Here is a 24,665-nt window from a genome sequence, read left to right on the forward strand (position 1 = left end):
TCCGACAGCGCGGGGCGGAGGCGTGGGGTGGCTAAAACCCCCGGGGCGGGCTATAAACCCCCGGGGCGTGCTACAAACCCCGGGGCGGGCTACAAACCCCCGGGGCGGGCTACAAACCCCCGGGGCCGGGCTACAAACCCCCGGGGCGTGCTACAAACCCCGGGGCGGGCTACAAACCCCCCGGGACTGGCGAGCGGCGCCGAGGCGCGGGCAGCGCACACCTGCATCCGGCGGGGGCGGCCCGTCCGAGCCGGGCGTCGCGGCAGGAAGGGGCTGTGCAGGGGGTGTCCCCGACCGGGTGCCCCCTCTCCAGGAGGTTTTTGCTGTAACTCAGCCCTGTAACTCAGCCTGATCCCTTCTCCTGAATCTCAGTCCTTCCTGGGATGGTGTGGACCTACAGGGGCTGGGGCTGGGTGAGGATTTGGGGTGAAGGACTGGGGTTTGAGGCTCATGGTTGTGGTTGTGGCTCATGGTTCTGGTTTGGCGCTCAGGGCTGGGGTTTGGGGTTCAGGGCTCACTGATGGCTGCAGAGTCCCCTCCTGCTCGTCGGGACTGGGATTGTTCTGGTGGGCACTCCAAGACAGACAGAAGGACAGAAGGATTGCAGGTCCCAAGTGCCTCAGCCCCTCCCCTCCCTTTACAGACCACACAAGCACAGGATGAATAAGCAGATTTAAAGCTGTTTCAGCATTTTTATTACTATCTTGGGGTGTCTGTGCTACAGCTGCGATTGGGGGAGCTGGGGGAGGCCAGGCCATCACCCCCTGTGCAAACCAGCCCGGGTCATCCTTGGGATGGGACTGGCAGGACAGGGGGAAGCAGGGCTCTGTGGTCCCTTTGCTGGCCGGGGCCACACCTCCATGTCCCCCTCGGTCTGCCAGCTGCTGACACCGAACGCACCCTTTCTGTCCCCGTTTCCATGAGAAGCCAGTGAAGTCCAACCAGCGCCCGCTACCCCTCGGCGTGGCCAGGGAGGCTCTCCCGTGCCAGGGGTGATGCTGACTTTGGGCTAAGCCGGGCCAAGGGAAGGGACATCCCGGCGGCTCCGTCCCGTCACATCCGGAGCAGCGAGGCCTCGGGCGCGGCAGGGCTGGCGCGGGCCGGGGGCTGCTCGGGGCCGGGGCTGGCCCGCATGCCCGTGGGGATGTAGTACAGGCTCTCCAAGTAGCCGCAGTCGGGACCCCCGGCAGGGGACGACCCCTCGCCCTTGGGAGCGGAGCCGGGGGTCCCGGGGTTGTCGGCAGGCGGCAGCGAGGGGTGCGGCGGCGAGGGGGCGGAGGGCGCCGGTGCCGGGAGCCCCGGGAAGCCGCCGTAGGGTGCGTAGGGTGAGCCATAGACCCCCGGGGCCATGACCAGCGGGTTGAAAGGTGCCTGGTAGAGCCCGGCGTGTGATGCCACCGGTGGGACCAGCACCTCCAGGTACTGCCCGGTCTCGGGGTCATAGAGCGTTTTCATCTGGGGCTGCCGCGGCGGCTCCATGTAGTAGCACTTCCCGCTGCTGGGATCCACGAGCATCCTCCGCTGGGCGGGCACGGCGGCGGGGAAGGGCTTGGGGGGGCTCTGCCTGCTCCTCCCACTCGGCGAGGGGCCATCGCTCCTCCTGAGGAAAGGAGGAGCATCCTCCAGGTGGGGCTGGGCTGGGGGCTCCACAGCAGCCGAGCCCTCGGGGGGTCGGGGCAGGGGGGCTCAGGGCTGCGCTTGCTCCAGGGCATTTCCCCGCCAGGAAGGGGATAGGCGCCGGTTCCCAGGGGAGCGCTGGCTGGGCTGGGGACAAAAGGGGACCCAAAGAAAGAGCCGGCCACGTTGGAGACTGATGGATGCCCAAGGGAAGAGGGGACTGGGTTGCTGACCAAGGGGGACCCAAAGGATGAGCTGCCGGGGTTGGGGATCAAGGGGTTCCCAAAGGATGCACTGGATGGATTTGGGATCAAGGGGTTCCCAAAGGATGCACTGGATGGATTGGGGATCAAGGGGTTCCCAAGGGATGCACTGGATGGATTGGGGACCAAGGGGTTCCCAAAGGATGCACTGGATGGATTGGGGATCAAGGGGTTCCCAAGGGATGCACTGGATGGATTTGGGATCAAAGGGTTCCCAAAGGATGCACTGGATGGATTTGGGATCAAAGGATTCCCAAAGGATGCACTGGATGGATTGGGCACCAGTGGGGACCCAAAGGATGCACTGGATGGATTTGGGATCAAGGGGTTCCCAAAGGATGCACTGGATGGATTGGGGACCAATGGGGATCCCAAAGGATGCACTGGATGCATTTGGGGATCAAGGGGTTCCCAAAGGATGCACTGGATGCATTTGAGACCAAAGGGTTCCCAAAGGATGCACTGGATGCATTTGGGACCAAGGGGTTACCAACGGATGTGCTGCACAGGTTGGGGACCAGGGGGGCCCCAAAAGACTTGTTGGCGTTGGAAACCAAGGGGGTCCCAAATGATGTGCTGGCCAGGCTGGAGGCTGATGGAAAGCCAAAGGATGAGCTGGTCACGTTGGGGACCATGGAGGTCCCAAAAGAGGCACTGGCTGGGTTGGGGGCTGAGGGAGCCCCAAAAGAGGCGCTGGCCGGGATGGGGACAATGGGGGTCCCAAAGGATGAGCTGCCTGGGTTGGGGACCGAGGACAGCTTTGGCATCAGGGTGGGTTTGGGGGCTCTCTCGGGGATTGCCAAGTAGTTGGAGTTCTCTGCCGAGGCAGCAGGCGGGTAGGGCTCTGTAGCCGCCGGCCACAGCGGCGAGTGCTCCCAGGCCTCCCTGTGCTCCGGCAGCCGCCCAGGGGAACCTTCGCCGCTGTCCCCGGCTCGGAGCGGGGCGGCGGGGCCGGTGCCGCCGGCAGAGCCCCGCTGCCCACCGACAGCCGCCGGTCGCCGAGCTGCTGCTGCTGCCTCTGCTCGCCGGCACCGGGCTCCGCCGGCCGCGGCCGGGCGCTGCTGCCGCCCGGGGCTCCGGCCCGGGGCTCCCGGCTGTCCCCGCTGCGGGGCCGCTGCCCCAGCGACTCCGGCCCCTCGGCAGCGGGGAGCGCTCCGCTGCCGCCACGGCCGCGCACCTCCTTCCCCTCGGCGGGACTCGGCGCTGGCGGCGGCAGCAGAACGGTCTTCTCTGCGCGCAGCACGGCGCTGCTCTGGGCCGGGGAGCTCTCCCGGCCCGGCCGGCCCACCAGGACGTGCAGATGGGTCTCCACGTGCGGCACCCGCTCGGCCGCCGGGACCCGCGGGGGCAGCCGCAGCTCGCTCCGCTCCCGGCGCGGGGGCGACGCCGGCGGCTCCTCCGCGGGGGCCGCTCCCCTGCGCGTGGCCTGGACCCTCGTGATGTTGATGGGGGAGCTGTGGGGGGGCTTGGCGGGCCCCTCGGCACAGGCCGGGGCCGCCTCTCGGCCGGGGGCTGCCGGCACCTCCTCCCCCGCCGGCTCCGGCGGCGGCTCCCGGCGCACCGAGGTGCAGTGGATGACCAGAGGGGCGGCTGGCGGCGGCTCCCCGCTGCTCGCCGGTGCCACGGTGCCGCGGGAGGCGGCGGCAGTCCCGAACTTGAGGCTGTAGCTGCTCTTCACCAGCTTGCGCACGTCCCGGGGCTGCGGGACGCGCCCCTTCCCCTTCTCCTGCGGCTTGGGGGCGCGGCGGGCGGGGACCCCCGGGGTGCCGGGGCGGTGCCGGGGCTGGGCGGCCGGCGGGGCGCTGCCGGCGGCTTCTCGGGCGGGCTCTGCGGCAGCGGTCTCGCCTCCTGCGCCCGGGACGAGGCGAAGGGGCGGCGTGGCGGGGCGGCGGGGAGCGCCCGGCTCTCGGCCTTGAAGGAGAGGCTCTGGGAATGGATGGGGCCGATGGCTCGCTCCTTCAAGCTGGGCCACGGCCTCGGCGCCCTCGCAAACCGGGGGGCGACATCCAGCACCTTCCCCACCCCGGGCTGGGCTTCGAACAAGGCGCGGGCGCGCTGGTAGCAGATCCTCTCCGAGGTGTGCTCCTCCGCGGCCGCGGGCAGCCAGCGGCCCTCCAGCACCTCCTGGTACTTCATCCTCTGGTTGAGCTCGTTGAACGTCTTCCTCAGGTTGCAGACGGTCTCCCTGGTCGCCTCGCTGAGCACCACGCCCTTGGTGGGATGGGTGGTGGTGGCGGTGCTCCCCGCGGCTGCCGTGGCCACCGGCATCCCGCCGCCCCGCAGGTCCTCGGCCGAGAAGCTGCAGTCCGAGCGGGACAGCGAGCTGGACTTGCCCTCCAGACCATCCCCCAGCAGGTCGGTGCCGGCGGAGGACGGCCCCGAGGAGGTCGAGCTGCCCCGCAGCCCCTTCTGCTCCATCTTGATGCGCTGCTCGTACTGCATCTTCTTGGCCAGGACGTTTTTCACCAGGCACGAGGCCGCCCTGGTCCTGTCGGTGCCGGCCTCCAGGGACGCCGCCTTCATGAACTGCTGGTAGTTGAACCTGAAGTCCTCGCCGATGGCTCTGCCCTTGCTGGGGGCTCCTTCCTGGCAGGGGGCTGGGGCGCTGGGCCATCCCCCCGCGGGCCAAAGCCCGTCTCCTTCCTCTCCTTCCTCTTCAGCAGGATCTGGCGCTTGGGCACCGTCCTCTTCTTGCCGTGGCCCTTCCTGGCCTCGCCGTTCTCCAGCTCCACGTCCACGCACTCGAACTGCTCCTTGCCCAGCAGCTCCCCGTCCACGCCGGCGGGGAAAGGCCAGCCCACCCTGCCGTGCAGAGCTGTCCCCGCGCCCCAGGGCTCCCCGGAGCCCGCCGGCCACCGCCACGGCCGCCCGCCGTCCTCCGACAGCGAGTTGGAGAGGCTGGAGGAGGTGTGGGAGCTGCACATGTCGAGGCGAGCTCCGGGGAGCCCCGAGAGGCTGCGGAAAGCCCTGGCCGTCAGCGCCTGCACCTCGCCGTCCACCTCGTCCGAGTCGCTGGGAGCCCCGGCGAGCATCGCCCCGGGCTGCCGGGGCACGGCCGGCTCCCCGGCGGCGGCGCGGCCGGCACCGGCTGCCGGTCCCCACCGAGGGGACCCATCCTGCCCCTTGGCCGGGCGCTGGGCTATTCTTAGCCGCGCTGGACAGCTGAGCCCGCTGCGGGCGGGCGAGGGGGCCGGGCGGCGGGGGGCGCGCCGGGGGCCCCCCGCCGGAGCCCAGCGGGCCGGGCGGCCAGGCCGGGCGATCCTCCTCGTCCAGGAACTCCAGGCAGTCCTTGAAGGTCTCCGTGCCGTCCGAGCACAGGGCGGAGTGGTAGGAGGACAAGGAGGAGCTCGACATGCTCTTGGTGAGGTCGTCGCGGGCAGCCCCGGGAGGTGTCCGTCCTCCTCCTCTTCCTCCTCCGCGGAGCGCCGGCCGTCCCCAGCCGCGCGGGGACCCTCGCCCTGGGGGCCGGGCAGCTCGGCGGGGGACAGCAGCCCCGACTCCCTCTTCCCGCGGGGCATGGTGGCAGCGAGCGGCGCGGGGGCTTTGGCCGGGGCCGGGGAGCCCCGCTCGGGGCCGGGGCCGCTCTGCCGGGGCCGCTGGCTCGACCTTCTGGCTCCCTCGCCGTCCCGGCGGCTGGAGCCGGCGGCGGCACAGAGCAAGCCCCGGATCACATGGACTCGGCCAGCGCCAGCCGGGGCAGCCGGTGCCAGCGCATTGCAGGGATGCCACCGCCGCCCCCAGCCTCGGGGACCTGCCGGGGGCCGCCGGCTCATCCCTGCCCCTCATCCCGCCCCGCTCCCCCCAGAGCGCAGGACAGCTCCCGGGGCACCTCACACAGCTCCCGGGGCACCTCACACAGGTCCCAGGGCACCCCATACAGCTCCCGGCTGTGACCCCGGAACGGCCTGGGCTGCCCCGGGGCGGGGGGGACCCGCAGACCCCTCTGGGGGTGTCCCATCCGCGGTGCTGAGGGCACGGCAGGACCCCGAGCTGCAGCTCCATCCCCACCGCGGCTCCTTTCCCGGTGCCACTGCCCACCTCGCCGCTGCAATGGTGTGTCCAGCTGGGATTTCCCCTAAACACACCCTGCCCCAAGCAGGAGCTCCCCCACAGCCAATCCAAGCGGCCAGGAGCAAACGCAAGGCTTGGGATCAGCCCGGGCATGGAGCAGCGCTGGGATTCGCAGGAGCTGACCAAAGGACTGCAACCATGTGTCTTCTTTGGGGACACCCCAAGCCAGAGGTGGGGTGGCTGGGGTAACATGAGGGTCTCTGCAGCTTGCCCACCCCAAGTGCTGCTGGTGCAGCCCAGTCCCAGCTTTTGGGGGAATTTTTGCCATGAAACAGCAGCAGCAGGTGCTCCCCAGTGCTGCCAGTCCCAGAGCAACCCGATGCCCACGTCCTCTGGGTTCATGCAGGGACTAAAATTAAACCTTGGCAAGGAGGAGAGGAAAGCTTCCCGTAGAGCTGGGCTGGCACTTAACCCTTCCCTGCTGAGCTGGGCTGGGCTTGCAGGTGGCATTTGTGCCCACAGGGACTGCAGGGGACCTGCCATGGGCAGTGCTCACTGGTGTGGTGGCCTTGTGCAAGAAAGAGTGTGAATATGGGATTTCAAACCCCCAAATCCCTTTCTCCATGGTCAGGCACAGGCACAGACTGCCAGGGCAGTGCTGGGGTCGCCATCCCTGGCCCTGCTCTCCACGGGGCTCCAGGGGGTGTCTGGGGCCAGCCCAGCTCCCACAGCACCCACAGCAGTGCCGGGGAGTGCATGGACAGGGGGTGGACAGGGGATGGACAGGGGATGGACAGGGGGTGGAGAGAGGATGGACAGTGGGGTGGACAGGGGATGGACAGTGGGGTGAACAGGGGATGGACAGCGGGTGGACACCACAGCCAGGTGTCCAGTGCTGCTCTCCTGCCACCCTCGCAGCCTCCGGTGGTGTGGTGTCACTTGTCACAGCTGTTGTCACTGTGGCCATTGTGGTCTTAGCAGGAGCTGGGTGTCAGAGCAGCAGCAGCAGCAGCAGTGGCAGCAAGGACTGTGCTGAGCACAAGTGTTGGAGTGAGGCAGGGGAAAGGCTGGGAGAGCTGGGGGTGCTCACCTGGACAAGAGAAGGATCCAGGGAGAGCTCAGAGCCCCTCGCAGGGCCTGAAGGGTCTCGAGGAGAGCTGGAGAGGGACTGGGGACAAGGGGTGGAGGGGCAGGACACAGGGAATGGCTTCATACTGTTACAGGGCAGAATTAGATGAGATACTGGACAGGAATTGTTTCCTGGCAGGGTGGGCAGGCTCTGGCACAGGTGCCCAGAGCAGCTGGGGCTGCCCCTGGATCCCTGGCAGTGCCCAAGGCCAGGTTGGACACTGGGGCTGGGAGCACCTGGGACAGTGGGAGGTGTCCCTGCCATGGCAGGGGGTGGGAGGAAGTGGCCTTTGGGGTTCTTTCCAACCCACACCAGTCTGTGATTCTGGGATCCCAAGGATGCTGTGAACAGCCCCTCCGGGGCTGCTGTGGGAGCAGCAGAGCTGGCCGGGCATTGCTGTCACTGCCCTGGCTGCAGCCCCAGGGTGCCACCAGCCCAGGGCACGCTGCACACCTGCACCTCCTCCTGCTGCTCCTGGGCTTGTCCCTCGGTGTGGAGGCCATGGAGAGACCCCTGGGCTCCTCCTGCCACACGAAACCCAACCAGCACCTCCCAGCACCCAGAGCAGGCTGGGCTGTGCCTGTGGGGCACAAACATGTTACAGAACAGACCCCCGGCTGAGCCAGACTTGCTAATTAAACGCTCATTTATGTTTAAGCCAGCGTGATACTGCCTGCAGCCTCACCACTGCATTTGCTTATTAAGCCGGATTTCGTGCCAGCTCGGTGCGTGCTCACCTCAGTGCTGGCAAGCCTGGCACGGGAAGCGAGGAGGAGGAGGAAGGCTGCTGGTAGCTGCTGAAAGCAGGATGTGCCTCTCCCACGCTGGAGCTGCTTTTTGCAGCTCCGGAGGAGCAGGAAACACCGGCCCAGCTTGGCAGGGGCTTTCAGAGCCGCCTCCGTTCGGGAGGGACCGGGGCATCCGGGCCGCGGCAGCAGCCCCGGGACAGCCCGGGCGCGGTGTGACGGAGGGACTCACCCCATCCGTGCCAGGCTGTCCCGGGCCGGCCCCGCTCCCCCGGGGCTGGGCCACAGGGGCGATGCCCGGGCAGGACCCCGGAGCCACGGGCCAGAGAGCGGGGCCGGGCTGGGACAGGCGGGGCAGGGGCGACCTGCGGCCACACGGCGCCGTGTCAGGGGCCAGCCCCGCTCCCAGCCCCCTTGTCCCCTTCCCAGCTCCCTGTCCTGTCCCAAGCCCCGTTCCCAGTCCCCTGTCCCGTTCCAGGCCCAGCTCCCTGTCCCGTTCCCAGCCCCTTGTCCTGCTCCTGCCCCTTCCCAGATTCCTTTTCCTGCCCCATTCCCTGTTCCGCTCCCTGCTCCCTTCCCAATCCCGTGTCCCATTCCCAGTCCCGTGTCCCGTTGCCAGCCCTCAATCCCGCGTCCTGTTCCCAGTCCCGTGTCCCGTTCCCAATCCCATGTCCCATTCCCAGTCCCGTGTCCCGTTCCCAGCTCTCGGTCCCGTTCCCAATCCCATGTCCCATTCCCAGCCCTCAGTCCCGTTCCCGACCCCGTTCCCGCCGAGCCCCACGTCACGCGCAGGCCGCGGGGCTGGGCCCGCACAGACCCCGCCCCTGCCATGAGGGCGGGAACGCAGGCCCCGCCCACACGGCCCCTCCGGCCCCTCACACGCGAGGCAGGGCTCAGTCCCCGATCCCCGATCCCAGTCCCAAACCCTCGGCCACGTCCCGCACCCCGCGGCAAATGGCGGCCGCCTCCTCCTCCCCGGCCCCGGCATCCCCCGCAAACCCTGCCGGCGCCAGGCTCAGACCAACACGGACAGGCACAGCGATGTCACGTCTTTATTTAAAAATAAATAAATATATATACACACACAAACCCATGTTGAAGTGCATGGTGCACCCAGGAACACCCTCTCCTCCCGTCAGAGCCCCACAAAGAACCCCAAGTACCCCTTGGAGAAGGACAGCGATGCATTTCCACACCAGGGCTCCAGAGAGGATTCTCCTTTTCCCTGAGGAGCACCAACAAACACAACTTGTCCTGTTTGTCACCGCAGAGGTCCCAAGCCACACGCCCTCCCTCACAGCACACACCAGCACCAGCTCCCTGACCCTGGCTAGGAACAAAACACTTATTGCTTTTGGGGATGTTTTTACCTCCCTCCTGCGTTTCCCAGCTGATTGTGCTTCCCACAGGAGGCCTCCATCAAGTACTCGAGGTCTTTGGATGAAAGGTACAATCCAGTTTCAGTGCAAAACGCTGTGGAGGAGTTCAAGCTCCGTGCAGGACATTGTGAGTCCAGGAAGTTGCCAGATTTGGTCTCCCTACCTGCATCCGTCTACAGTCACACAGGAATGGTAGAGAAGATTCCAACCCTGGAACAAAGTCCAACCACTTAGACTCCTAATATATTCTACAAGCTATTTAATATATAAAAAGCAACATTATTTTCAGTTTTGTACACTCATGTGCTGAAAAGTGGGAAATACCAGCGTTAAGGCTGCCTGCTGTGCCAGCCACCAACCTGGAATCATCACCCATTCCTGCCCTTAAACTCTGGCACTAAGAATGTTCCACACCAACCCCCTCAAAATGCCCTTTTTGCCAGTGCTTTTCCTGTTCCAGGTGCCCCAAAATTTTAACTCAACTTCCCCACATTCCTACAAGGCTTCCTACAAATGGGGCATAAAAATGCCATTTAGAGTCACTGTGTCATTTTTTTTCCTTTTGATGACATCCAACCACAGCATGGCTGCTGTCCCTGGACTGTTCTCCTCCTCCCCTCCTGGGATGTTCAGGGCTTGTGTGCAGAAGCACCAGGTCTCAAACCAGCCCCTCATCCTCACGCAGACCCCAGAAAACCCAGAAAAGGGTTTTTTCCAGCTTCCTTTCCTGCCAGGGCTGTATGGACGGGACAGGGACATGGAGGGGACACACTGTGGCACCAACATCCCCAGTTCCATCCAGTGGGACTCCTACACCACTGCACCAGTGCCCAGCACAAAAACAGTCTGAGCTTTAAAGGCAGGCTTAATCCTGGCATTTCCCAAGCTTTTGAGCAGTTACTCCTTAGGTTTCAGCCAAGGCCACCTGTGCATCCTGTGTGACTCGAGTTTCAGGCGTGTGGCAACAGCCGAGCCTTGCTCAGGTGTCACTGACTCCCACTCCCAGGGTCAGAGGGGAGCAGTGCTGCTCTGTGAGCCCCCACCTCGGGCAGGAATTCCCTGCAAGAGCAGCTCATTCCATGCAGGGCACACACCAGACTGCCTCAGGGGGTTCATGGTGCTCACCTGGAGCAACGCTGCTCTAACACTGGCCTAACACTGGTCTGCTGCTCACCAGGACAACCCAGCATCAACCTCCCCTTCAAGGCCTGGCTGTGTGAAGGAGGATCAAGAAAAAGCAGGACATTGCCACATGGATTTTTCTCTTTGCAATATCATGTTTACAGTGAAACATTCATAGCTGCTCAACAGAGTAAAAATATGCTACATGAGAACTGTACTGGAAAATGCAGGATCCTGGGAGAGCTGGGGGAGTGTGCAGATAAAAACCAGAATGGAATAGCCAGCTTCAAAATATGCCACTGGAAACAGAGGAGGGAATGACCACAGTTCTGCTTTCCCAGCAGTCTGGCAGACACTGGAATGGGTGCAATTCCCAGACTCCCATGCTGGTGTCAGGACGGGCACAGCCCTCCCTTGGAGCAGCACGGAGAGCTGGGAATGTGCTCAGGGGCTGCCCTCAGGCAGGGACTGTCCCTCCTGCTCTGGAACCACCCCGGCTCTGTGGCACAGCCAGGAGGGACAGGGGGAGGTGGCAGCCAGAGCACGGCGCTGTCTGGGGATCCAGGGAGCTGCAGATCCATAGGAAACACGGGAAGCAGAGGGGAGCCTGCTCTCCTGGGAAGCACACACAGCCTGGATGGCAGACAAACCACCCAGGCAGCTGGGGTCTGAGCTCAGAGCATGTCCTGGGGAATGAATTTACAAAGTGCCACTGGTCCTTGGACCCAAATCTAATGTACAGGATATATTACAGCAAACAGCAGCCTTGCAGCTTGTGCCAGCCCCTCTCTGCACTGCCTGCAGAAGGACTCCACTATTCACACTCTTTACAACAGACTCCTTCCTTTTCACACGGAGGAAAATAAAAACATAAGTTAAACCAGCAATAAATAAAAGTATGGAAGGTGTGCGTCCTGGTCAGCCCCCTTTGTGCATCCCAATCAGACTGGAGAGCTTCTCACAGTGCTCAAGTTTCAGGGACTCCGCTTTCTGTTTTAACCGCTCATCTCTGTAGAGCTTGGCCAAATTGGACAAATCAGACTCTGAAAGATGAAAAACAAAAAAAAGGATTAGGATGAAGTCCTGAGCCTCCTTTAAAGAACTGTTTTTAAGTGCTTTGTTATTCTTGTGGCACTTTTAAATTTTAATTTTGGTGGGTATTGAAGCCAGGGAGGTGAACAGCTACCCAAGGGACTCGTCTGAAAGGCCTCCCTGCCCTTTCATTAACAATCTCAAATGTACTTTGCATTTTGTTCCCCTTCTTCTCAAAAGCCACATAAAACTGAAATAATCCCATTGTTTAAATTATTTCCGCCCAGTAATTCAGAGAAGTTGCTTTTGCTGATTAGCTGAGGACGTCTCAATATAGGTTTTTCCCTGCAGAATAATTTGGCTGCAGGATTAGATGCACCGAGGAGAACAGCAGTAATTTACTTCTGAAAAGGTCAACATCTCCGTAAGCACAGGCTACCTGATGACACTCCATTTTTCAAAGAGCTTTTATACACCTTACAAGCCCCTCATTTTACAAAATTATTCAGAGTGGAAAGAACTTCAATAGATCCTTTCATGCCCTACGTCCTCTGTCCCTGTCCCACTGAAATTTAAAGCCATTTAACCCTCCTCCCACTCACTGAAAAGCTTCACAAACTGACAGGCAGGAGCAGCTCATTTTAGAGCAGGAATCCATTTACAGGTTTATAACCAAAATGCCACTCAAGCAGTGCTGGGCACAGCCTTGTCAAGCCTCCAGTAAAAACCAGGCTCAGGTAATTGTCCCTGAGCCCAGAGTCCCTGGAGTTGTGCAGTGGAGAATCTCAGTTTACACTTATCCAATTGAGGAAAATGATTCCCTGCACTTTTGAGGAAAATGATTCCCTGCACTTTTGACAGCGTTCATTCCATCACATTTGCTCCTTGTGGGTTTCAATCTGTCACAGAGTGGCTCTTCTTAAGCTTTTTCTTCAAGGAGACTCTAAAATATTGAATTCCAACTATTTTTCCATTGGATATACAGAAGAAATTCCTCCCTGGGAGGGCAGGCAGGCCCTGGCACAGGGTGCTCAGAGCAGCTGTGGCTGCCCCTGGATCCCTGGCAGAGCCCAAGGCCAGGCTGGATGGGGCTTGGAGCAGCCTGGGACAGTGGGAAGTGTCCCTGCTCATGGCAAGGGGTGGAACTGGATGAGCTTTAAGGCCCCTTCCAACCCAAACCATTCCATGATTCTGTGACTTGGTTTTCAGTTGCCTCTTTGTGACCCCAAGCTCTCTGCAGCCTCACTTTACAACTGAGCCATCCCAGCTGAACCATCTCCTGTAAAACCTGGCACGTGCTTTTTGAACCCAACTGTGCCCCAGATTTCAGAAGACCCAAACCCACAGCACACCCAACTTTCACACACTGCTCTGCTGAGAGTCTGCTGCAGCACTGTAAAACTGCCTGGCTGAACAATGTACAACCAATCCATAATTTTAAATGTTTTCCTTAAGGTTGTTGGACACCAGGTAATGTTCTTCAAGTGTTAAAATCAAGGACTTTAAAACCCAAGCTGCTCCTGAACTACTCATCTCTGTCTGTTTTGCTGGTGCTCAAGGGAAACGTGCCCTCAGTAAACACAACAAATGTACTATAAATAGGCATTCAAATGACAAGAAGCTCATCACACCAATTCCAACACTTCAGCAAGGATTAAGGGACCAACACTGTGCAGCAACAGCTGACTAAGAACTGCCTCAGCATCTGCAGAACTTTCCCCCAGCACTCCATCCTGTATTCAGAGTTTATTTTTACATACATGACTGTCCTAAGGTCAGCCCAGTCTCAGCTATGGCCAGGCTGGGAAGCACTGTGAAAACGGTGAGTTTTCAATGACAGCAGTGGCCTCAGGCTGTGCTAACTGGGGCTGCTGTGAATGTATTTGCAGCTGGTGACTAACACAGCCCCTGAGTGCACAAAGCTCTGGAGGAGCACGGCTTGGCAGGCACTTGGCATTCCAGGCTGGATCATCTCCCCTCTCTGGCTCCTGGGCTCCCTCAGACTCACAAACCCTGTCCCCTCTTTGGGGCTGGGCTCTCCTCAGCTCCAGCTCTCTGTGGAAGAGACAATGTGGTGACTCTCAGCTGCACGAGGTCAATTAAAGGGATTTTTCTGTAGGAAAGAAACTTTCCCCTTTAGCAAGCGTACATTTATGAGTATGAACATCCACATTATCCCTGGAGGCTGCTCCTGCCAGCCACAGACAATCAAAGCTCACAAATCAAACACACCAAAAACTTCAGGGCTTTTATGGTCTTATAATATATGTTCTTTTCCTTTTTCACTTTAGAGCCTACATCTTTTAATTTCTCTTTAAAAGCAGGATTGGTAACTTTTACGTAAAATAAGCCAAAACAAGCCTTCCCATCAAACACCTGTAAAGAGCCTGGAGTCAGCAACACTACTGTTACCTTTCCTTTAGGAATATATGAGTCTTCTTTAGATAAATTGGTAAAGAAACTGAAAACAAGTGCAAAGGCACCTTTTAGCAGAGTGCTGAGGACTGCTCTGCACAGAGCAATTAAAAGCCCCCACCAGGGTGTGAAAGCAGCTTGTCTGCTGCTACTGAACACTCACACAACCTGTCCCAGCTTCCTTTACACACAGCACTACTCGGTGTTGACTCATTTGAAGGTGATGAGCTCTTTAGGTGAATAAAATCAGTGAATAAAACCAGTCACAATATCCTAGCCTAAGCTACTCCTTGGGATTTGATTTATTACTTCTTACAGCAGGAATTTGTTGTCTCTTCAACAAACCAGATCATTAGCAATTAACAGGCAATAAAATATGGGGCTAACATGCCCTTATTTTGCCACTGATCCACTCAGGGCTGAGTGAGAATAACAATTTTGAATGCTCACATCTGTTTTCTTCCTTTCTGCATTCAATTCTTGTTTTTGAAAGACTTGAAAATGGTGAAAAACACGATCTTCAACTCAGCTAAAGATAGAAAATGCAAATAACACCCAAACCACGGAAGCATGCTCTGAAAACTGATACCAGAAACACAGCCCACTGCAAGGGAGCCAAGAGCACCTGGACACACTCTGGACTCTCTTGGAGAAATTTTAAGGAAAAAGTTATAGAAACTTCTTGTGGAGACAGTCAAAGCAAAACTGATTCTGCTCCAGCAAAGGAAACATGGAATAGGTGATGTCTCAAGATTTTTGCAGCCTAGCAGTCTGTCAGGGCTAGATGAATGTGGTGGGTTGTATGTTTAAACCATCACTAAGGGTTATTCAAGCATAAAACCTGAGCGGAAAAAAGTGTCTCAAATGGTGAAGTCTACTTTCCACTCATCTTTCACAATCACTTAAAATGGATTTTGACAGATCTCAAGAATAGCAAATTCAGTGTTAAGAGCAGATGTGAGGCACTTTAAACCAGTGCAAGACTGAGATGTTACAGGGATTGGAAACTGAGGCTAAAACCAGCAAAGCTTTGTGAAGCACAGCCACCCCCCAGCCCCTGAAACACCCTTGGGACAGAAATAACTTACTTTGCTGTTTCTCCTTCCAGCAGCTGGTCTGAATATAGTCTATGTAATCCTTCTCAACTGTTTTCTCAAGCTCTTGAAGTTCTGCTCCTTGATAATTCTTTTCAAAGTTTTTATCAACATAGTAAGGCACCTGCAAGTTCTCTGTTTCCCTGCTCACAACGTGGCCTATGGACCTGTGTGAGCAGCAGGGAGAAATCACATGTTTCAGCAGTTCAGACCTCAAAAAATCAAGAGCTATTTATCCATATTAGCATTTCCAGAGGAAAATATTTACAGCAATATTTGTACAGTTCATTTCTGCAGGATTATGGCTCCCTCAACCATCCAGTCAGGAAATTACAATCTCAGGGACAGCAAGCTGTGCAGTACAAACAGAATCCACCCTCCTGCTACAACCATAGGAAAATATCCCAGAATGTATAAAAACTTAGGGAACAATGCAGTTGGATCTGGATTTTCCCATTTTTTTGGATCCTACAGTAGAAATAAAACTTAGCAGGGGGGATTCTAGTTACACTTTTCTTCAGGGTTTTATAATCATAAGTAAGCAAAGTGAGGCATGGAACAGGCTGGAAAATACCCTGTAGGAAGAATCAGCCCCTCTGACACAGTCACTGGGTTAAACCACACTCCTGGAGTGAATTTCCTTATTTGAGCAGATACCCAAGGCCTCTGCTCAAATCACTGCCCACAGAGAGAGGCAGGCAGCCAAAATACAAAGGTTACACTCAAAAGAATCCTGTTTGCCCCTTTCTCCTGGACTCCTCTTTTCCTTCTCCTCCCTGTGCCTGAGAGGTGTCCCCAGTTTCTTTTGGTTTTTAGGCTGTTCAGTGTTTTAAGACCATGATTTAGATAAACAGCCTAACTGTGAACCAGGCTCAGGCCTGACTATCTCCCATCACCAGGAGAACGGGAGGTGGTGAAGAAAAGCAGCTCAGCTGCTGTGGGGGCAGCGTGGGAGGTTTCACATGGGACTGGCAGATAGCAAAAACACTCCCTGGGAAAAAAAAGCCACCCTAAAAACATCCACCCTCCTGCTCTTTTCTGAGGGCCTCACACTGACATCGTGTGGTAAAACAATGAGGGGTGCTGGGCTGCTCTGGCACAGGAGAGAGGGGAAGGCTGGACCTGAGCAGTTTTACTCCCAGAAGGGAACAAGGGGACTACTTGGAGCACTCTGCTGGCTGCCCCAAACCTGCCAATCCCACCCCTCTCTCAGTAAGGGCCAGCCCAGGTCAGCTCTTTCCCTCCTCCAGCCCTGGAAGCTGAGAGCAGCATGTGGCTTTTCCTCTGCCCCACAAGCTCCCAGGACAGCAGCTCTGGTGGGGTCCTGCTGCTCCCAGAGCCCACCAGCCCCCAGGGCCCTGCTTCTCTGGAGAGGTTAAACCAGGGCATTTCAAGGCTTTAATGAGTTGTGGGGCTTCTAGTGGAATTCATGCTCCAGAAAAGATTTGGATTTATACTGCAAACCACAGGTTTTATTTTTTAGCTGCTTTCCAGAGGAACCTCAGGGGTGATCCACAGATCCTGGGGGCTGGTCAGATGAGAGGCTGATCCACACCCACACTCCTCATGCACTATCACTGTGCAAAACCATTCCACACCAGCTGAGGAAGGTTTCTGACCCTCACAGTTCAGCACCCCATGCACTGAAGCTCCCCACAGGTAACTTCACAGTGCTCAGAACTCACCAGTGCAGGCTGGTGGTATTTCCTTATTTGCAAACTGGTAACATTTTCTATAAAGAGCAGAACATAAATGTGCATTTTGTTATCAAACCCAACTTCCATCAGCCTCCATCCTGCAAACAGCAGCAGCAGAAAAATGTGGTTTTAAAGGACTTACGATTTGTAGAATAAGCTGTAGGGTGGGTTGGTGGCCATCAGCTGGGTTATAACTGACACTATGATGATGATGAAAACTGGCATCAACTGGATAAATGCAGAGTATGAATTCTGAAAAGTACAAGGATTAACAGTCAAGAAAATACAGAGATGGAAAAAGGCATCTGTTCACAGAAGTCAGGCTATCAATCACAGATCAACAACGTGTTACATGTAAACTTTGAGGAAAAAAGAGGAAATACTTTGGGATTTTGAGAGGGGAGACACTGTAATTTCTCAATACCCTTTATTAATAATGTCAGAACACTCTTGAACACAATTTTCTTTCCATGATCTTTTCCTCTGCCCCTTCCTTCACAGTGCCCACAGCACTCCTGTAGCTGTCAGTGTCCAATCCAGCCCGCAGGAACACCCTGCAATTCCTGTGTGCCTACAGCTTTCCAGCAGCCTCTGAATTTGCTCCCCATTGTAAAGATCTCAGCCTCTGCCCAAGCCCTGCATTTAATGCCTGAGCAGTAAAGGGTTAAGAGCTCCCATGCAGTGTAACTTCAGACAGGATGCAAGCACTGGGGCTTTTGACTGGATTCATTTGGCAAAACAAAAGAGTGGAGACACTATCAAAGAAAAAACACTGACGCTTCCTTTTGCTCTTTCATTTCTTTCTAAACTGGCTTCTAAAATGCTTTTTCTTATGCAGAGAAAAATATAAGCTCTTTAGGCTTTGCCCTCTGGCCTGGGATAGCAACAAGCATTCCTGATGCAGCAGTAGATGGGATTCACAGGATCCCAGGATCAGTGAGGTTGGAAAAGCTGTCCCAGAACATGGAGTCCAAGCTGTGCCTGATCCCCTCCTTGTCCCCAGCCCAGAGCACTCAGTGCCACCTCCAGCCCTTCCTTGGACACCTCCAGGGATGGGCACTCCAAACCCCCCTGGGCAGCCCCTGCCAATCCCTGAGCCCCCTTTCCATGGGGAAATTCCTGCTGTGCCCACCCTGAGCCTGCCCTGGCCCAGCCTGAGGCCGTTCCCTCTGCTCCTGTCCCTGTTCCCTGGAGCACAGCCCGACCCCCCCGGCTGTGCCCTCCTGGCAGGAGCTGTGCAGAGCCACAAGGGCCCCCTGAGCCTCCTTTGCTCCAGGCTGAGCCCCTTCCCAGCTCCCTCAGCCTCTCCTGGGGCTCCAGCCCCTTCCCAGTTCTGTTCCATTCCCTGGACACATTCCAGCCCCTCAGTGCCTTCCCTGAAATGAGGGGCTGGATTCACTTCCCACAGCTTAGCTGTCTGTCAGCTGTACCAGGGTTTTTTTCTGAGGCTGAGACTCACAAGGCAAAACTCATCTTCCTTGGAGAATGATCCCTGGAGGTTAACAGACTGTCTCCAGAGGAAGATCTTGCCAAGGCAGGTGGCAGGTGTGTATGTGCACTGACAACAAAGGACACCTTGTGTCTCATCTGGAAGTCTCTGTAGGCAGAAATGTGTCCCAGGCCCATCCTATCCCCAGCTGGAAGAGGCCTGGGCAGCCCCTGGGTGCTCACTTACTGAAGGATTAAATACACCTTGACGACAAGCCACTGTTTCCACATCCATCATCAGTATCCATCTGGACTTGTTGCTGGATTACCAAGCACTGGAGCTTGCAAAAAGCAAGCAGCAGCAAAACCTCAGTGACAGAAACTGGAGGGCCTGAGATGCTGTAAATACAATGGATCTTTACAGCAGTGCTTCATAAAAGCCAACCCAGTGACAAAGAAAACATCCACTGTGGCTGCAGCCCTTGAGGATGAACTCTGAGCACTCCAGCATGGCAGGGTTTGTCCTGGCTTTGGAAGAGGATCCCTCACCCTGCTGAGCTGTTTAATTATTTAAGCTGAGGAGATCTCTGCTCCTGGCTACCTGTGGCCTGTGCTCCTCCTCCTCTGGCTCCTGTGTCCACGCCCTCTCGGCCCGGTGCCTCCGTGGGTAGTAGTGAGCATCTCTGGCTACATTGGAGAACATGTGGATATTCCCTGCAAAGAAACCAGCACAGACTCATGTCTCACCCAGCTGCTGCTACCCCTGGATTCCTCAGCTTCTACTGAATTCTCCAGGCTTATACTCCACAGCCTGAATTACAGCTGCGAGATCTCAGTGTAAAAACCACAAACCATCTCAGAATTAAACACCACCAAAATGTTATTCCAAAAAGCCTATCAGAGAAATTGTAGTGTGTTCCAATCCATCTTAATTTGAATCAAGCTGCAGAAACATGTTCTGATTTGTATGATTGTATCTCATATTTTAATGCTGTTCATGTCACATTCACTTGCAAGGCTGTGGCAGGAAAATGAATTTGCTTCACCAGGCTCAGGCTGTGAATTATGGTCTCCCATAATTACTGAATGTGGTCTTCTACCCTCATTTCTAATTCCTCTGCCTTCAAGCCATTAATAATTTCACTTAATTATTTTATAATAAAGAGATTTTTAAAAGAGTAAAAAAGTAGAACCATTCAGGATTTTCTTTCTTGCACACAGAATGTGGTTGATTTATTTTTAAGAAATCTAAAATGAGGGAAGAATTGCATTTGCTGCTTCAATTTGAAGTCAGGATCTGATTTTATCACCATATGAATATCTTAATAATAGCTGTGCTCTCCTCTTTTGAAATTCAGAATATCTTTGTGTTAGAGAATTGAAATCTGTGGCTTATCATCACAACAGAAATGCAAAGCTATTTTTAAGCCCTGGGAAAGATGTCGCATTATTTTATGCTCCTTATCCTGTCCTTTTTTGAGTTTTCCAGAGAATTCTGCAAGAAACCTGGGCAAAGGTGACCTCTGCTATTGTGTCAAAACCTCTGTTCCACTGCTTGTTCAAAGATTTTCCAAGCTCCAGGCATGTGTGCAGTCAGAGCTCCAACAGTGAGCCAAGCCAGGCCAGCTCCAAGGAGGAAAGTTTCTTTGGGAAAAAAGAAAGTTTATTTCCATCCTTTAACATTGCTCAGACAGGATTTTATCAAGCTGGGAAAAGAAGCAGCCAATGTGGGAAAAGAAGAATGTGGTTTTTATAGGGGTGCCTAGAAAAAAAAAATTTTCCCAAATTTTAAGTTTCTCCAAGGATTTCTGGCAGCAGTTTCTTTTGTTCCATGTGCATTTATTTTTTATGTGAGGAACTTGTAGCCTCTCTTCATTACAACTGCAACACTCTGCCAAGTGGAGTCTCCTTTGAGTTTTATCACATATAACATTTTAAATTTAACTATTTTTCCATGGAATATCCATAGAGGAAAACTGCTCAGTAAAAATAAAGCCACAGACCTGCCCTCAAAAGCCCAGTGAGGAAACTCTTGTTTACTACCAACACCCACTACTACAAAATTATATTTTTATCTTCTTACTCTTTGCTGCTTTGCTAAAAATTCCCATTTTCTCCTTCATGCCAGTCTCCCTGATAAACCTGCCATGCCTCACACCCAAATTTCTCCCACAGCTCCCCAATTTCCTGTCCTCAACTCCAAGCATCCCTGTCCCCCCCCAGGCCCATTCCACGAGGGTGATGTCCCACACAGGGCACATCCAGGTGCAATTCCTTGCACAGTCAGAGATGGAAAACTTGCAGACTCCAGCTGGAATTACACCATGCTGGGGTTGGCTTTGCATATCCACTGGTGCAAGTCTGGGATCTGAGGTCCCCTTAGCTGCAAGATGCACCACTCACAGCAAGCTTTAGTAAGTAACTACTCGTCTGTGTGTCTTCAGCCTGTAGTAACTGGTGTGTACCTCACTTTTTATAACACCTTGGAGGTGAAAAGTTCCCAGGAGGGCTAAAGCAACTCCTTAGATGCTGCCAGGAAGGCCCTTGAAGTCCTCACAACCTTCAGATTTCCTTTTAACCCACTGATCTTGCAGGATCTTTCTATTTTTCCTACACCAAGGCTGGGCTGAGACATGCACAGAGCTACTCCAGGTGCAGCTCCCATGGCTGTGTCACTGATCCTGCACAGCCCCTGGCTCCTTTCCTGGCAGGCAGCACTTGCTGAGCTCCCAGGCTGTGATTCTATCACAGCACAAGCTGCTGTGAGGCACAGGAGCTCCTGCTTCCCCTGAGAGCACAGCTCCAGGAGCTGGGCCCTGCTGGTCTGGAATGCTGTCTGGTGCCTCAAGTACAACCCAGGCATGGAACTGTTCATGTTGGAAAAGACCTCTGAGGTCACTGAGTCCAACCATCATGGAAAACAACTCTGATCCCTTCTCATTCACACCCTGTGTTACCTCCCATACCATTACTGGCTTCAGATGATGGAGGGAATAAAAGAGAGGCAGAAATCCAATGTGAAAAGGTTTCTGCTCTTTTCAGATGTGTCACCAACTCCCTGAGCAGTCCCAAGGGAAGCTGAACTTCCTCCTGGTTTACAGAATCATGGAATATGCTGAATTGGAATGGATCCACAAGGATCATCCAGCCCCTGGCCCTGCCCAGACCCACCAGCAACCCCCCCTGTGCATCCCTGGTGTCCAAAGGCTCCTGGAGCTCTGGCAGCCTCAGGGCTGTGCCCATTCCTGGGCAGCCTGGGCAGTGCCCAGGACCCTCTGGGGGGAGAAACTTCTCCCAAAATCCAGCCTGGCCCTGCCCTGGCCCAGCCCCAGCCCCAGCTGTTCCCTCAGGGTTAGTCAGTCCACTGCCCTTTGAAGCCACTGCAGCCAGGTACTGACCTGTAGGGAAGTGTCCACCAAAAAACACATTGAATATTTCTTCTGGTGTGATGTCTGCTTCGAACTCTGTGTAGTAATTGTAGTGCCTGGCCTGGCCAGAGCTGACGTGCTCGTGGTCACTCCCGAGTTCATCGTAGCGGAGCCGTTTCTCAGGGTTGCTCAGAACTGCAAAAGCATTGCCTATTGCTGGAGAGGGAATTAAAACCAGTGTTACATTGCCAGAGCTCACACTTTTGGAAGTGGAGCAGCAGAAAAAGCTCAAACAAGCCTAGGAAATTTGTGCTTGACCAAAGATGTGTAACAGCCCTGCCATTACCTGTGATGGAAACCAATTCCCACTGTCACTGATGCCAGCAGAAACACAAAAGTGTCCAGGTATATGGAGAGACTTGAAATATTTGTAAAACTGACATGAGAGTTCACTTCAGCCAAGAAATTGGTGAGAATGGAGCATTTTATCAGCTCAAGCCAAATGCAAGTTTGGTCTGAGTGCAACTCCATATCCCACAGACAATTAACACAAAGTTAATAACTGCAGGCACCAATTAAAATGCATAGGGCTATCCCAAGTTTCTCCTGCTGGCTGAGATGCTCCTGAAGCTGTGTGGCACATCTATTTCACACCTCACATCCAACCACTCAGGAGGGTTAGTTTGGCTCATCTTCTTTTTGATCTCTGACAGAACAAGTTCATAGACAAATAGAACCCAAACACAAACAAATAAAGGACAGTTCTCCAGAAGCTCCTTGTTTTAACAGCCTGAATGAGTCACTGGCTTTCCTCATGCTGGGCTGCATGGAAAGGGGAAATATGTATGAGTTGAGACAGTAACACTGCAGCAAAACTGAGAACTCCAGACACAGCACATTGGATTCAATTTCATATTCCCACTCATATGTATAAATAATAATTTATTCACGACAAGGAGTAGTTATTGATGACAAACACCCAATTCTCCTGCATGGCCAGTGTCAGTTCCAAGTTCTGAGCCTTTTTCAGTATCATGGAATCCCAGAATGGTTTGGGTTGGAAGGAACCATGAACATCACCTCATTCCAATGCCCTGCCATCAGCACGGACAGCTCCCACTTGACGAGGTTGCTCCAAGCCCCATCCAAGTTGGACTTGGACACTTGCAGGGATCCAGAGGCAGCCACATCTGCTCTGGGCACCCTGTGCCAGGGCCTCAGCACCCTCACAGGGAGGAATTTCTTCCTAATATCCCGTCCATCCCTGCCCTCTGATAGTACAGAGGCCATTCCCTGTGCCCTGTCGCTCCAGACCCTTGTAGAGCTCCTCAGAAGTATCTGGGAATGACACCCGGGATACATTTCCCATCGTTTCTAAGGGACACGTGTATTTTGCAGACAGAAATGCAAACCCTGCCGAGCCGCAGCAGGGTTCTGTGAGGCCGCTGCCGTGTCCGTAACCCCGCCGGGCCCCTCTGCACCGGCGCTGCCCTCACGGCGCCCCCCGGGCCCCCTCACCTTTGAAGGCCTCGGTGGCTCCGGGCGCGCGGTTCTTGTCGGGGTGGAACTTGAGGGCCAGCCTGCGGTACGCCCGCTTCAGCTCCTCCTCGCCGGCGTCCCGGCTCACGCCCAGGATCTCGTAGTAATCCCGGCACCGCTTGATCCTGAGGGCGCACACGGGGTTATCCCGGGGCGCCCCGGGCCCGCTCCCCGCCTTTCCCCGGGCTCACCCTGCCCCTCCCCGCCGCCCCCCGTGCTCCCGCGGTGCCGCTCACCGCTGCACCCCGTCCAGCTGCTCGGCCGTGTAGGTCATGTCGGCCCGCGGCCGCTGCCGCCCCTCGCTCACCGCCCGCCGCCCCGCGCCGCCATCTTGTGCGCGGGGGCTGCTGGGAGCGGGCCCGGCGGCGCCGGCGGGGCGTGACGTCACGGAAAAGGCTGTGACGTCACGAGGGGGTTCTGAAGGGAGCGGGAGGTCATGGAATGGTGGAATGGTGGAATTATGGAATGTCATGGAATTGTGGAATGTCCCGAGCAGGAAGGGACCCACAGGATCACCCCGTCCAGCCCCTGGCCCTGCCCAGACCCCCCAGCAGTCCCCCCTGTGCATCCCAAAGGCTCCTGGAGCTCTGGCAGCCTCGGGGCCGTGCCCATTCCCTGGGCAGCCTGGGCAGTGCCAGCACCCTCTGGGGAAGAACCTTTCCCTGGTGTCCATCCCAAAGCTCCCCTGCAGCCGTTCCCTCCTTCCCTGAGCTCTGCCCTGGGCTCCTCTCTGCAGCTGAACCAGCCCAGAGCCCTCAGCCCTCCTCGGGTGGCCCCTGCAGAGCCTTCCCCAGCCCCGGCCCCTCCTCTGGGCACTCTGGAACAGCTTCAGAAAGGCCTTGGGGACACCGCTGAGAGCAGCTGAACGTGAGCCCAAGGTGGGCAAGAGGTCAAAGGCTGCTGGGCTGTGCCAGCCCATCTCCTGTGCTGGCACTGCTGGGCACCTCAGGGCTGTGTCCTGTTCTGGCCCCTCACTACAAGACATTTCCTGGTTGCCTCCATCACTGCGAATGCTGTTGGTGGTTTCCCCTCATCCCACCTGCCAGGGTCACCTTCCACTGTCCCAGGTGCTCCCAGCCCCAATGTCCAGCCTGGCCTTGGGCACTGCCAGGGATCCAGGGGCAGCCCCAGCTGCTCTGGGCACCCTGTGCCAGGGCCTGCCCATCCTCAATTTAAGACCTTCAAGGGCCTGTGGGAAGAAGGAGGTCAAAGGAAGGAAAACTAAAGAAGTGGTGAGATCCTATGGAATCTCAGAGGTCTGGGGAGATTTGTTAAAGCTTCACTTTCACTAAAAATCTATTTGTTCTATGTGATGTATGGAGTTCCAGGTCTCTGGGAACTGGAGCTGTCTAGGTCCATCTAATTGGGAATTATCTGGGACTCCGTGTTAAGGAAATTCACCAGTCTGGTGGAGCCTGGCTGAGTGACAACATTTTACTTTTCATGAATGTTACCAGAAAAGCTTAATTTATTAAGAAACAACTTATCAAACTACCCAGTGACAATGTCAGAGGTTAAAAGTGTGTTGGCTCTTACCAGGAGCTTTGAAAAGGTTGCTTTTTTTTTTTTTTTTGCTGAACATTTTCTTGCCAGCTGCAAAGCACAGCTGCCTCTTGCATTGCACAAGGGGATGCTGCTCTTCCTGGTCCCAGGAAGCTTTGGGGAAGCAGTGGTGGAGATCACACAGAATTCACAGAATCACTGGGTTGGAAGAGACCTTCAAGATCATCGAGTCCAACCCAGCCCCAACACCTCAGCTAGACCATGGCACTAAGTGCCACATCCAGGCTTTTTTTAAACATAGCCAGGGGTGGCGACTCCACCA

General features: G+C 56.1%; 1 protein-coding gene across 2 annotated transcripts; it reads right to left on the minus strand.

Annotated features, from left to right (window-relative positions):
• Positions 1-8,804: 8,804 nt before the first annotated feature.
• Positions 8,805-23,184, minus strand: DNAJC18 (DnaJ heat shock protein family (Hsp40) member C18). 2 transcript variants are annotated; one of them, XM_030957621.1, is made up of 8 exons: positions 23,077-23,184; positions 22,820-22,965; positions 21,332-21,517; positions 18,535-18,647; positions 16,648-16,757; positions 14,803-14,975; positions 11,230-11,310; positions 8,805-9,355 (listed from the first exon to the last, which is right to left on the minus strand). In XM_030957621.1, the coding sequence occupies exons 1-8, from the start codon at positions 23,112-23,114 to the stop codon at positions 9,252-9,254; spliced, it is 951 nt and encodes a 316-aa protein (XP_030813481.1). In that variant the 5' UTR covers positions 23,115-23,184; the 3' UTR covers positions 8,805-9,251. The 2 variants fall into 2 exon arrangements, with proteins under 2 accessions (XP_030813481.1, XP_030813482.1); XM_030957622.1 differs by having other exon boundaries at positions 8,805-11,310.
• Between the last annotated feature and the right edge of the window lie 1,481 nt (positions 23,185-24,665).

This window comes from Camarhynchus parvulus, chromosome 13 (genome assembly GCF_901933205.1).
Source record: "Camarhynchus parvulus chromosome 13, STF_HiC, whole genome shotgun sequence".
Taxonomy (NCBI): domain Eukaryota; kingdom Metazoa; phylum Chordata; class Aves; order Passeriformes; family Thraupidae; genus Camarhynchus; species Camarhynchus parvulus.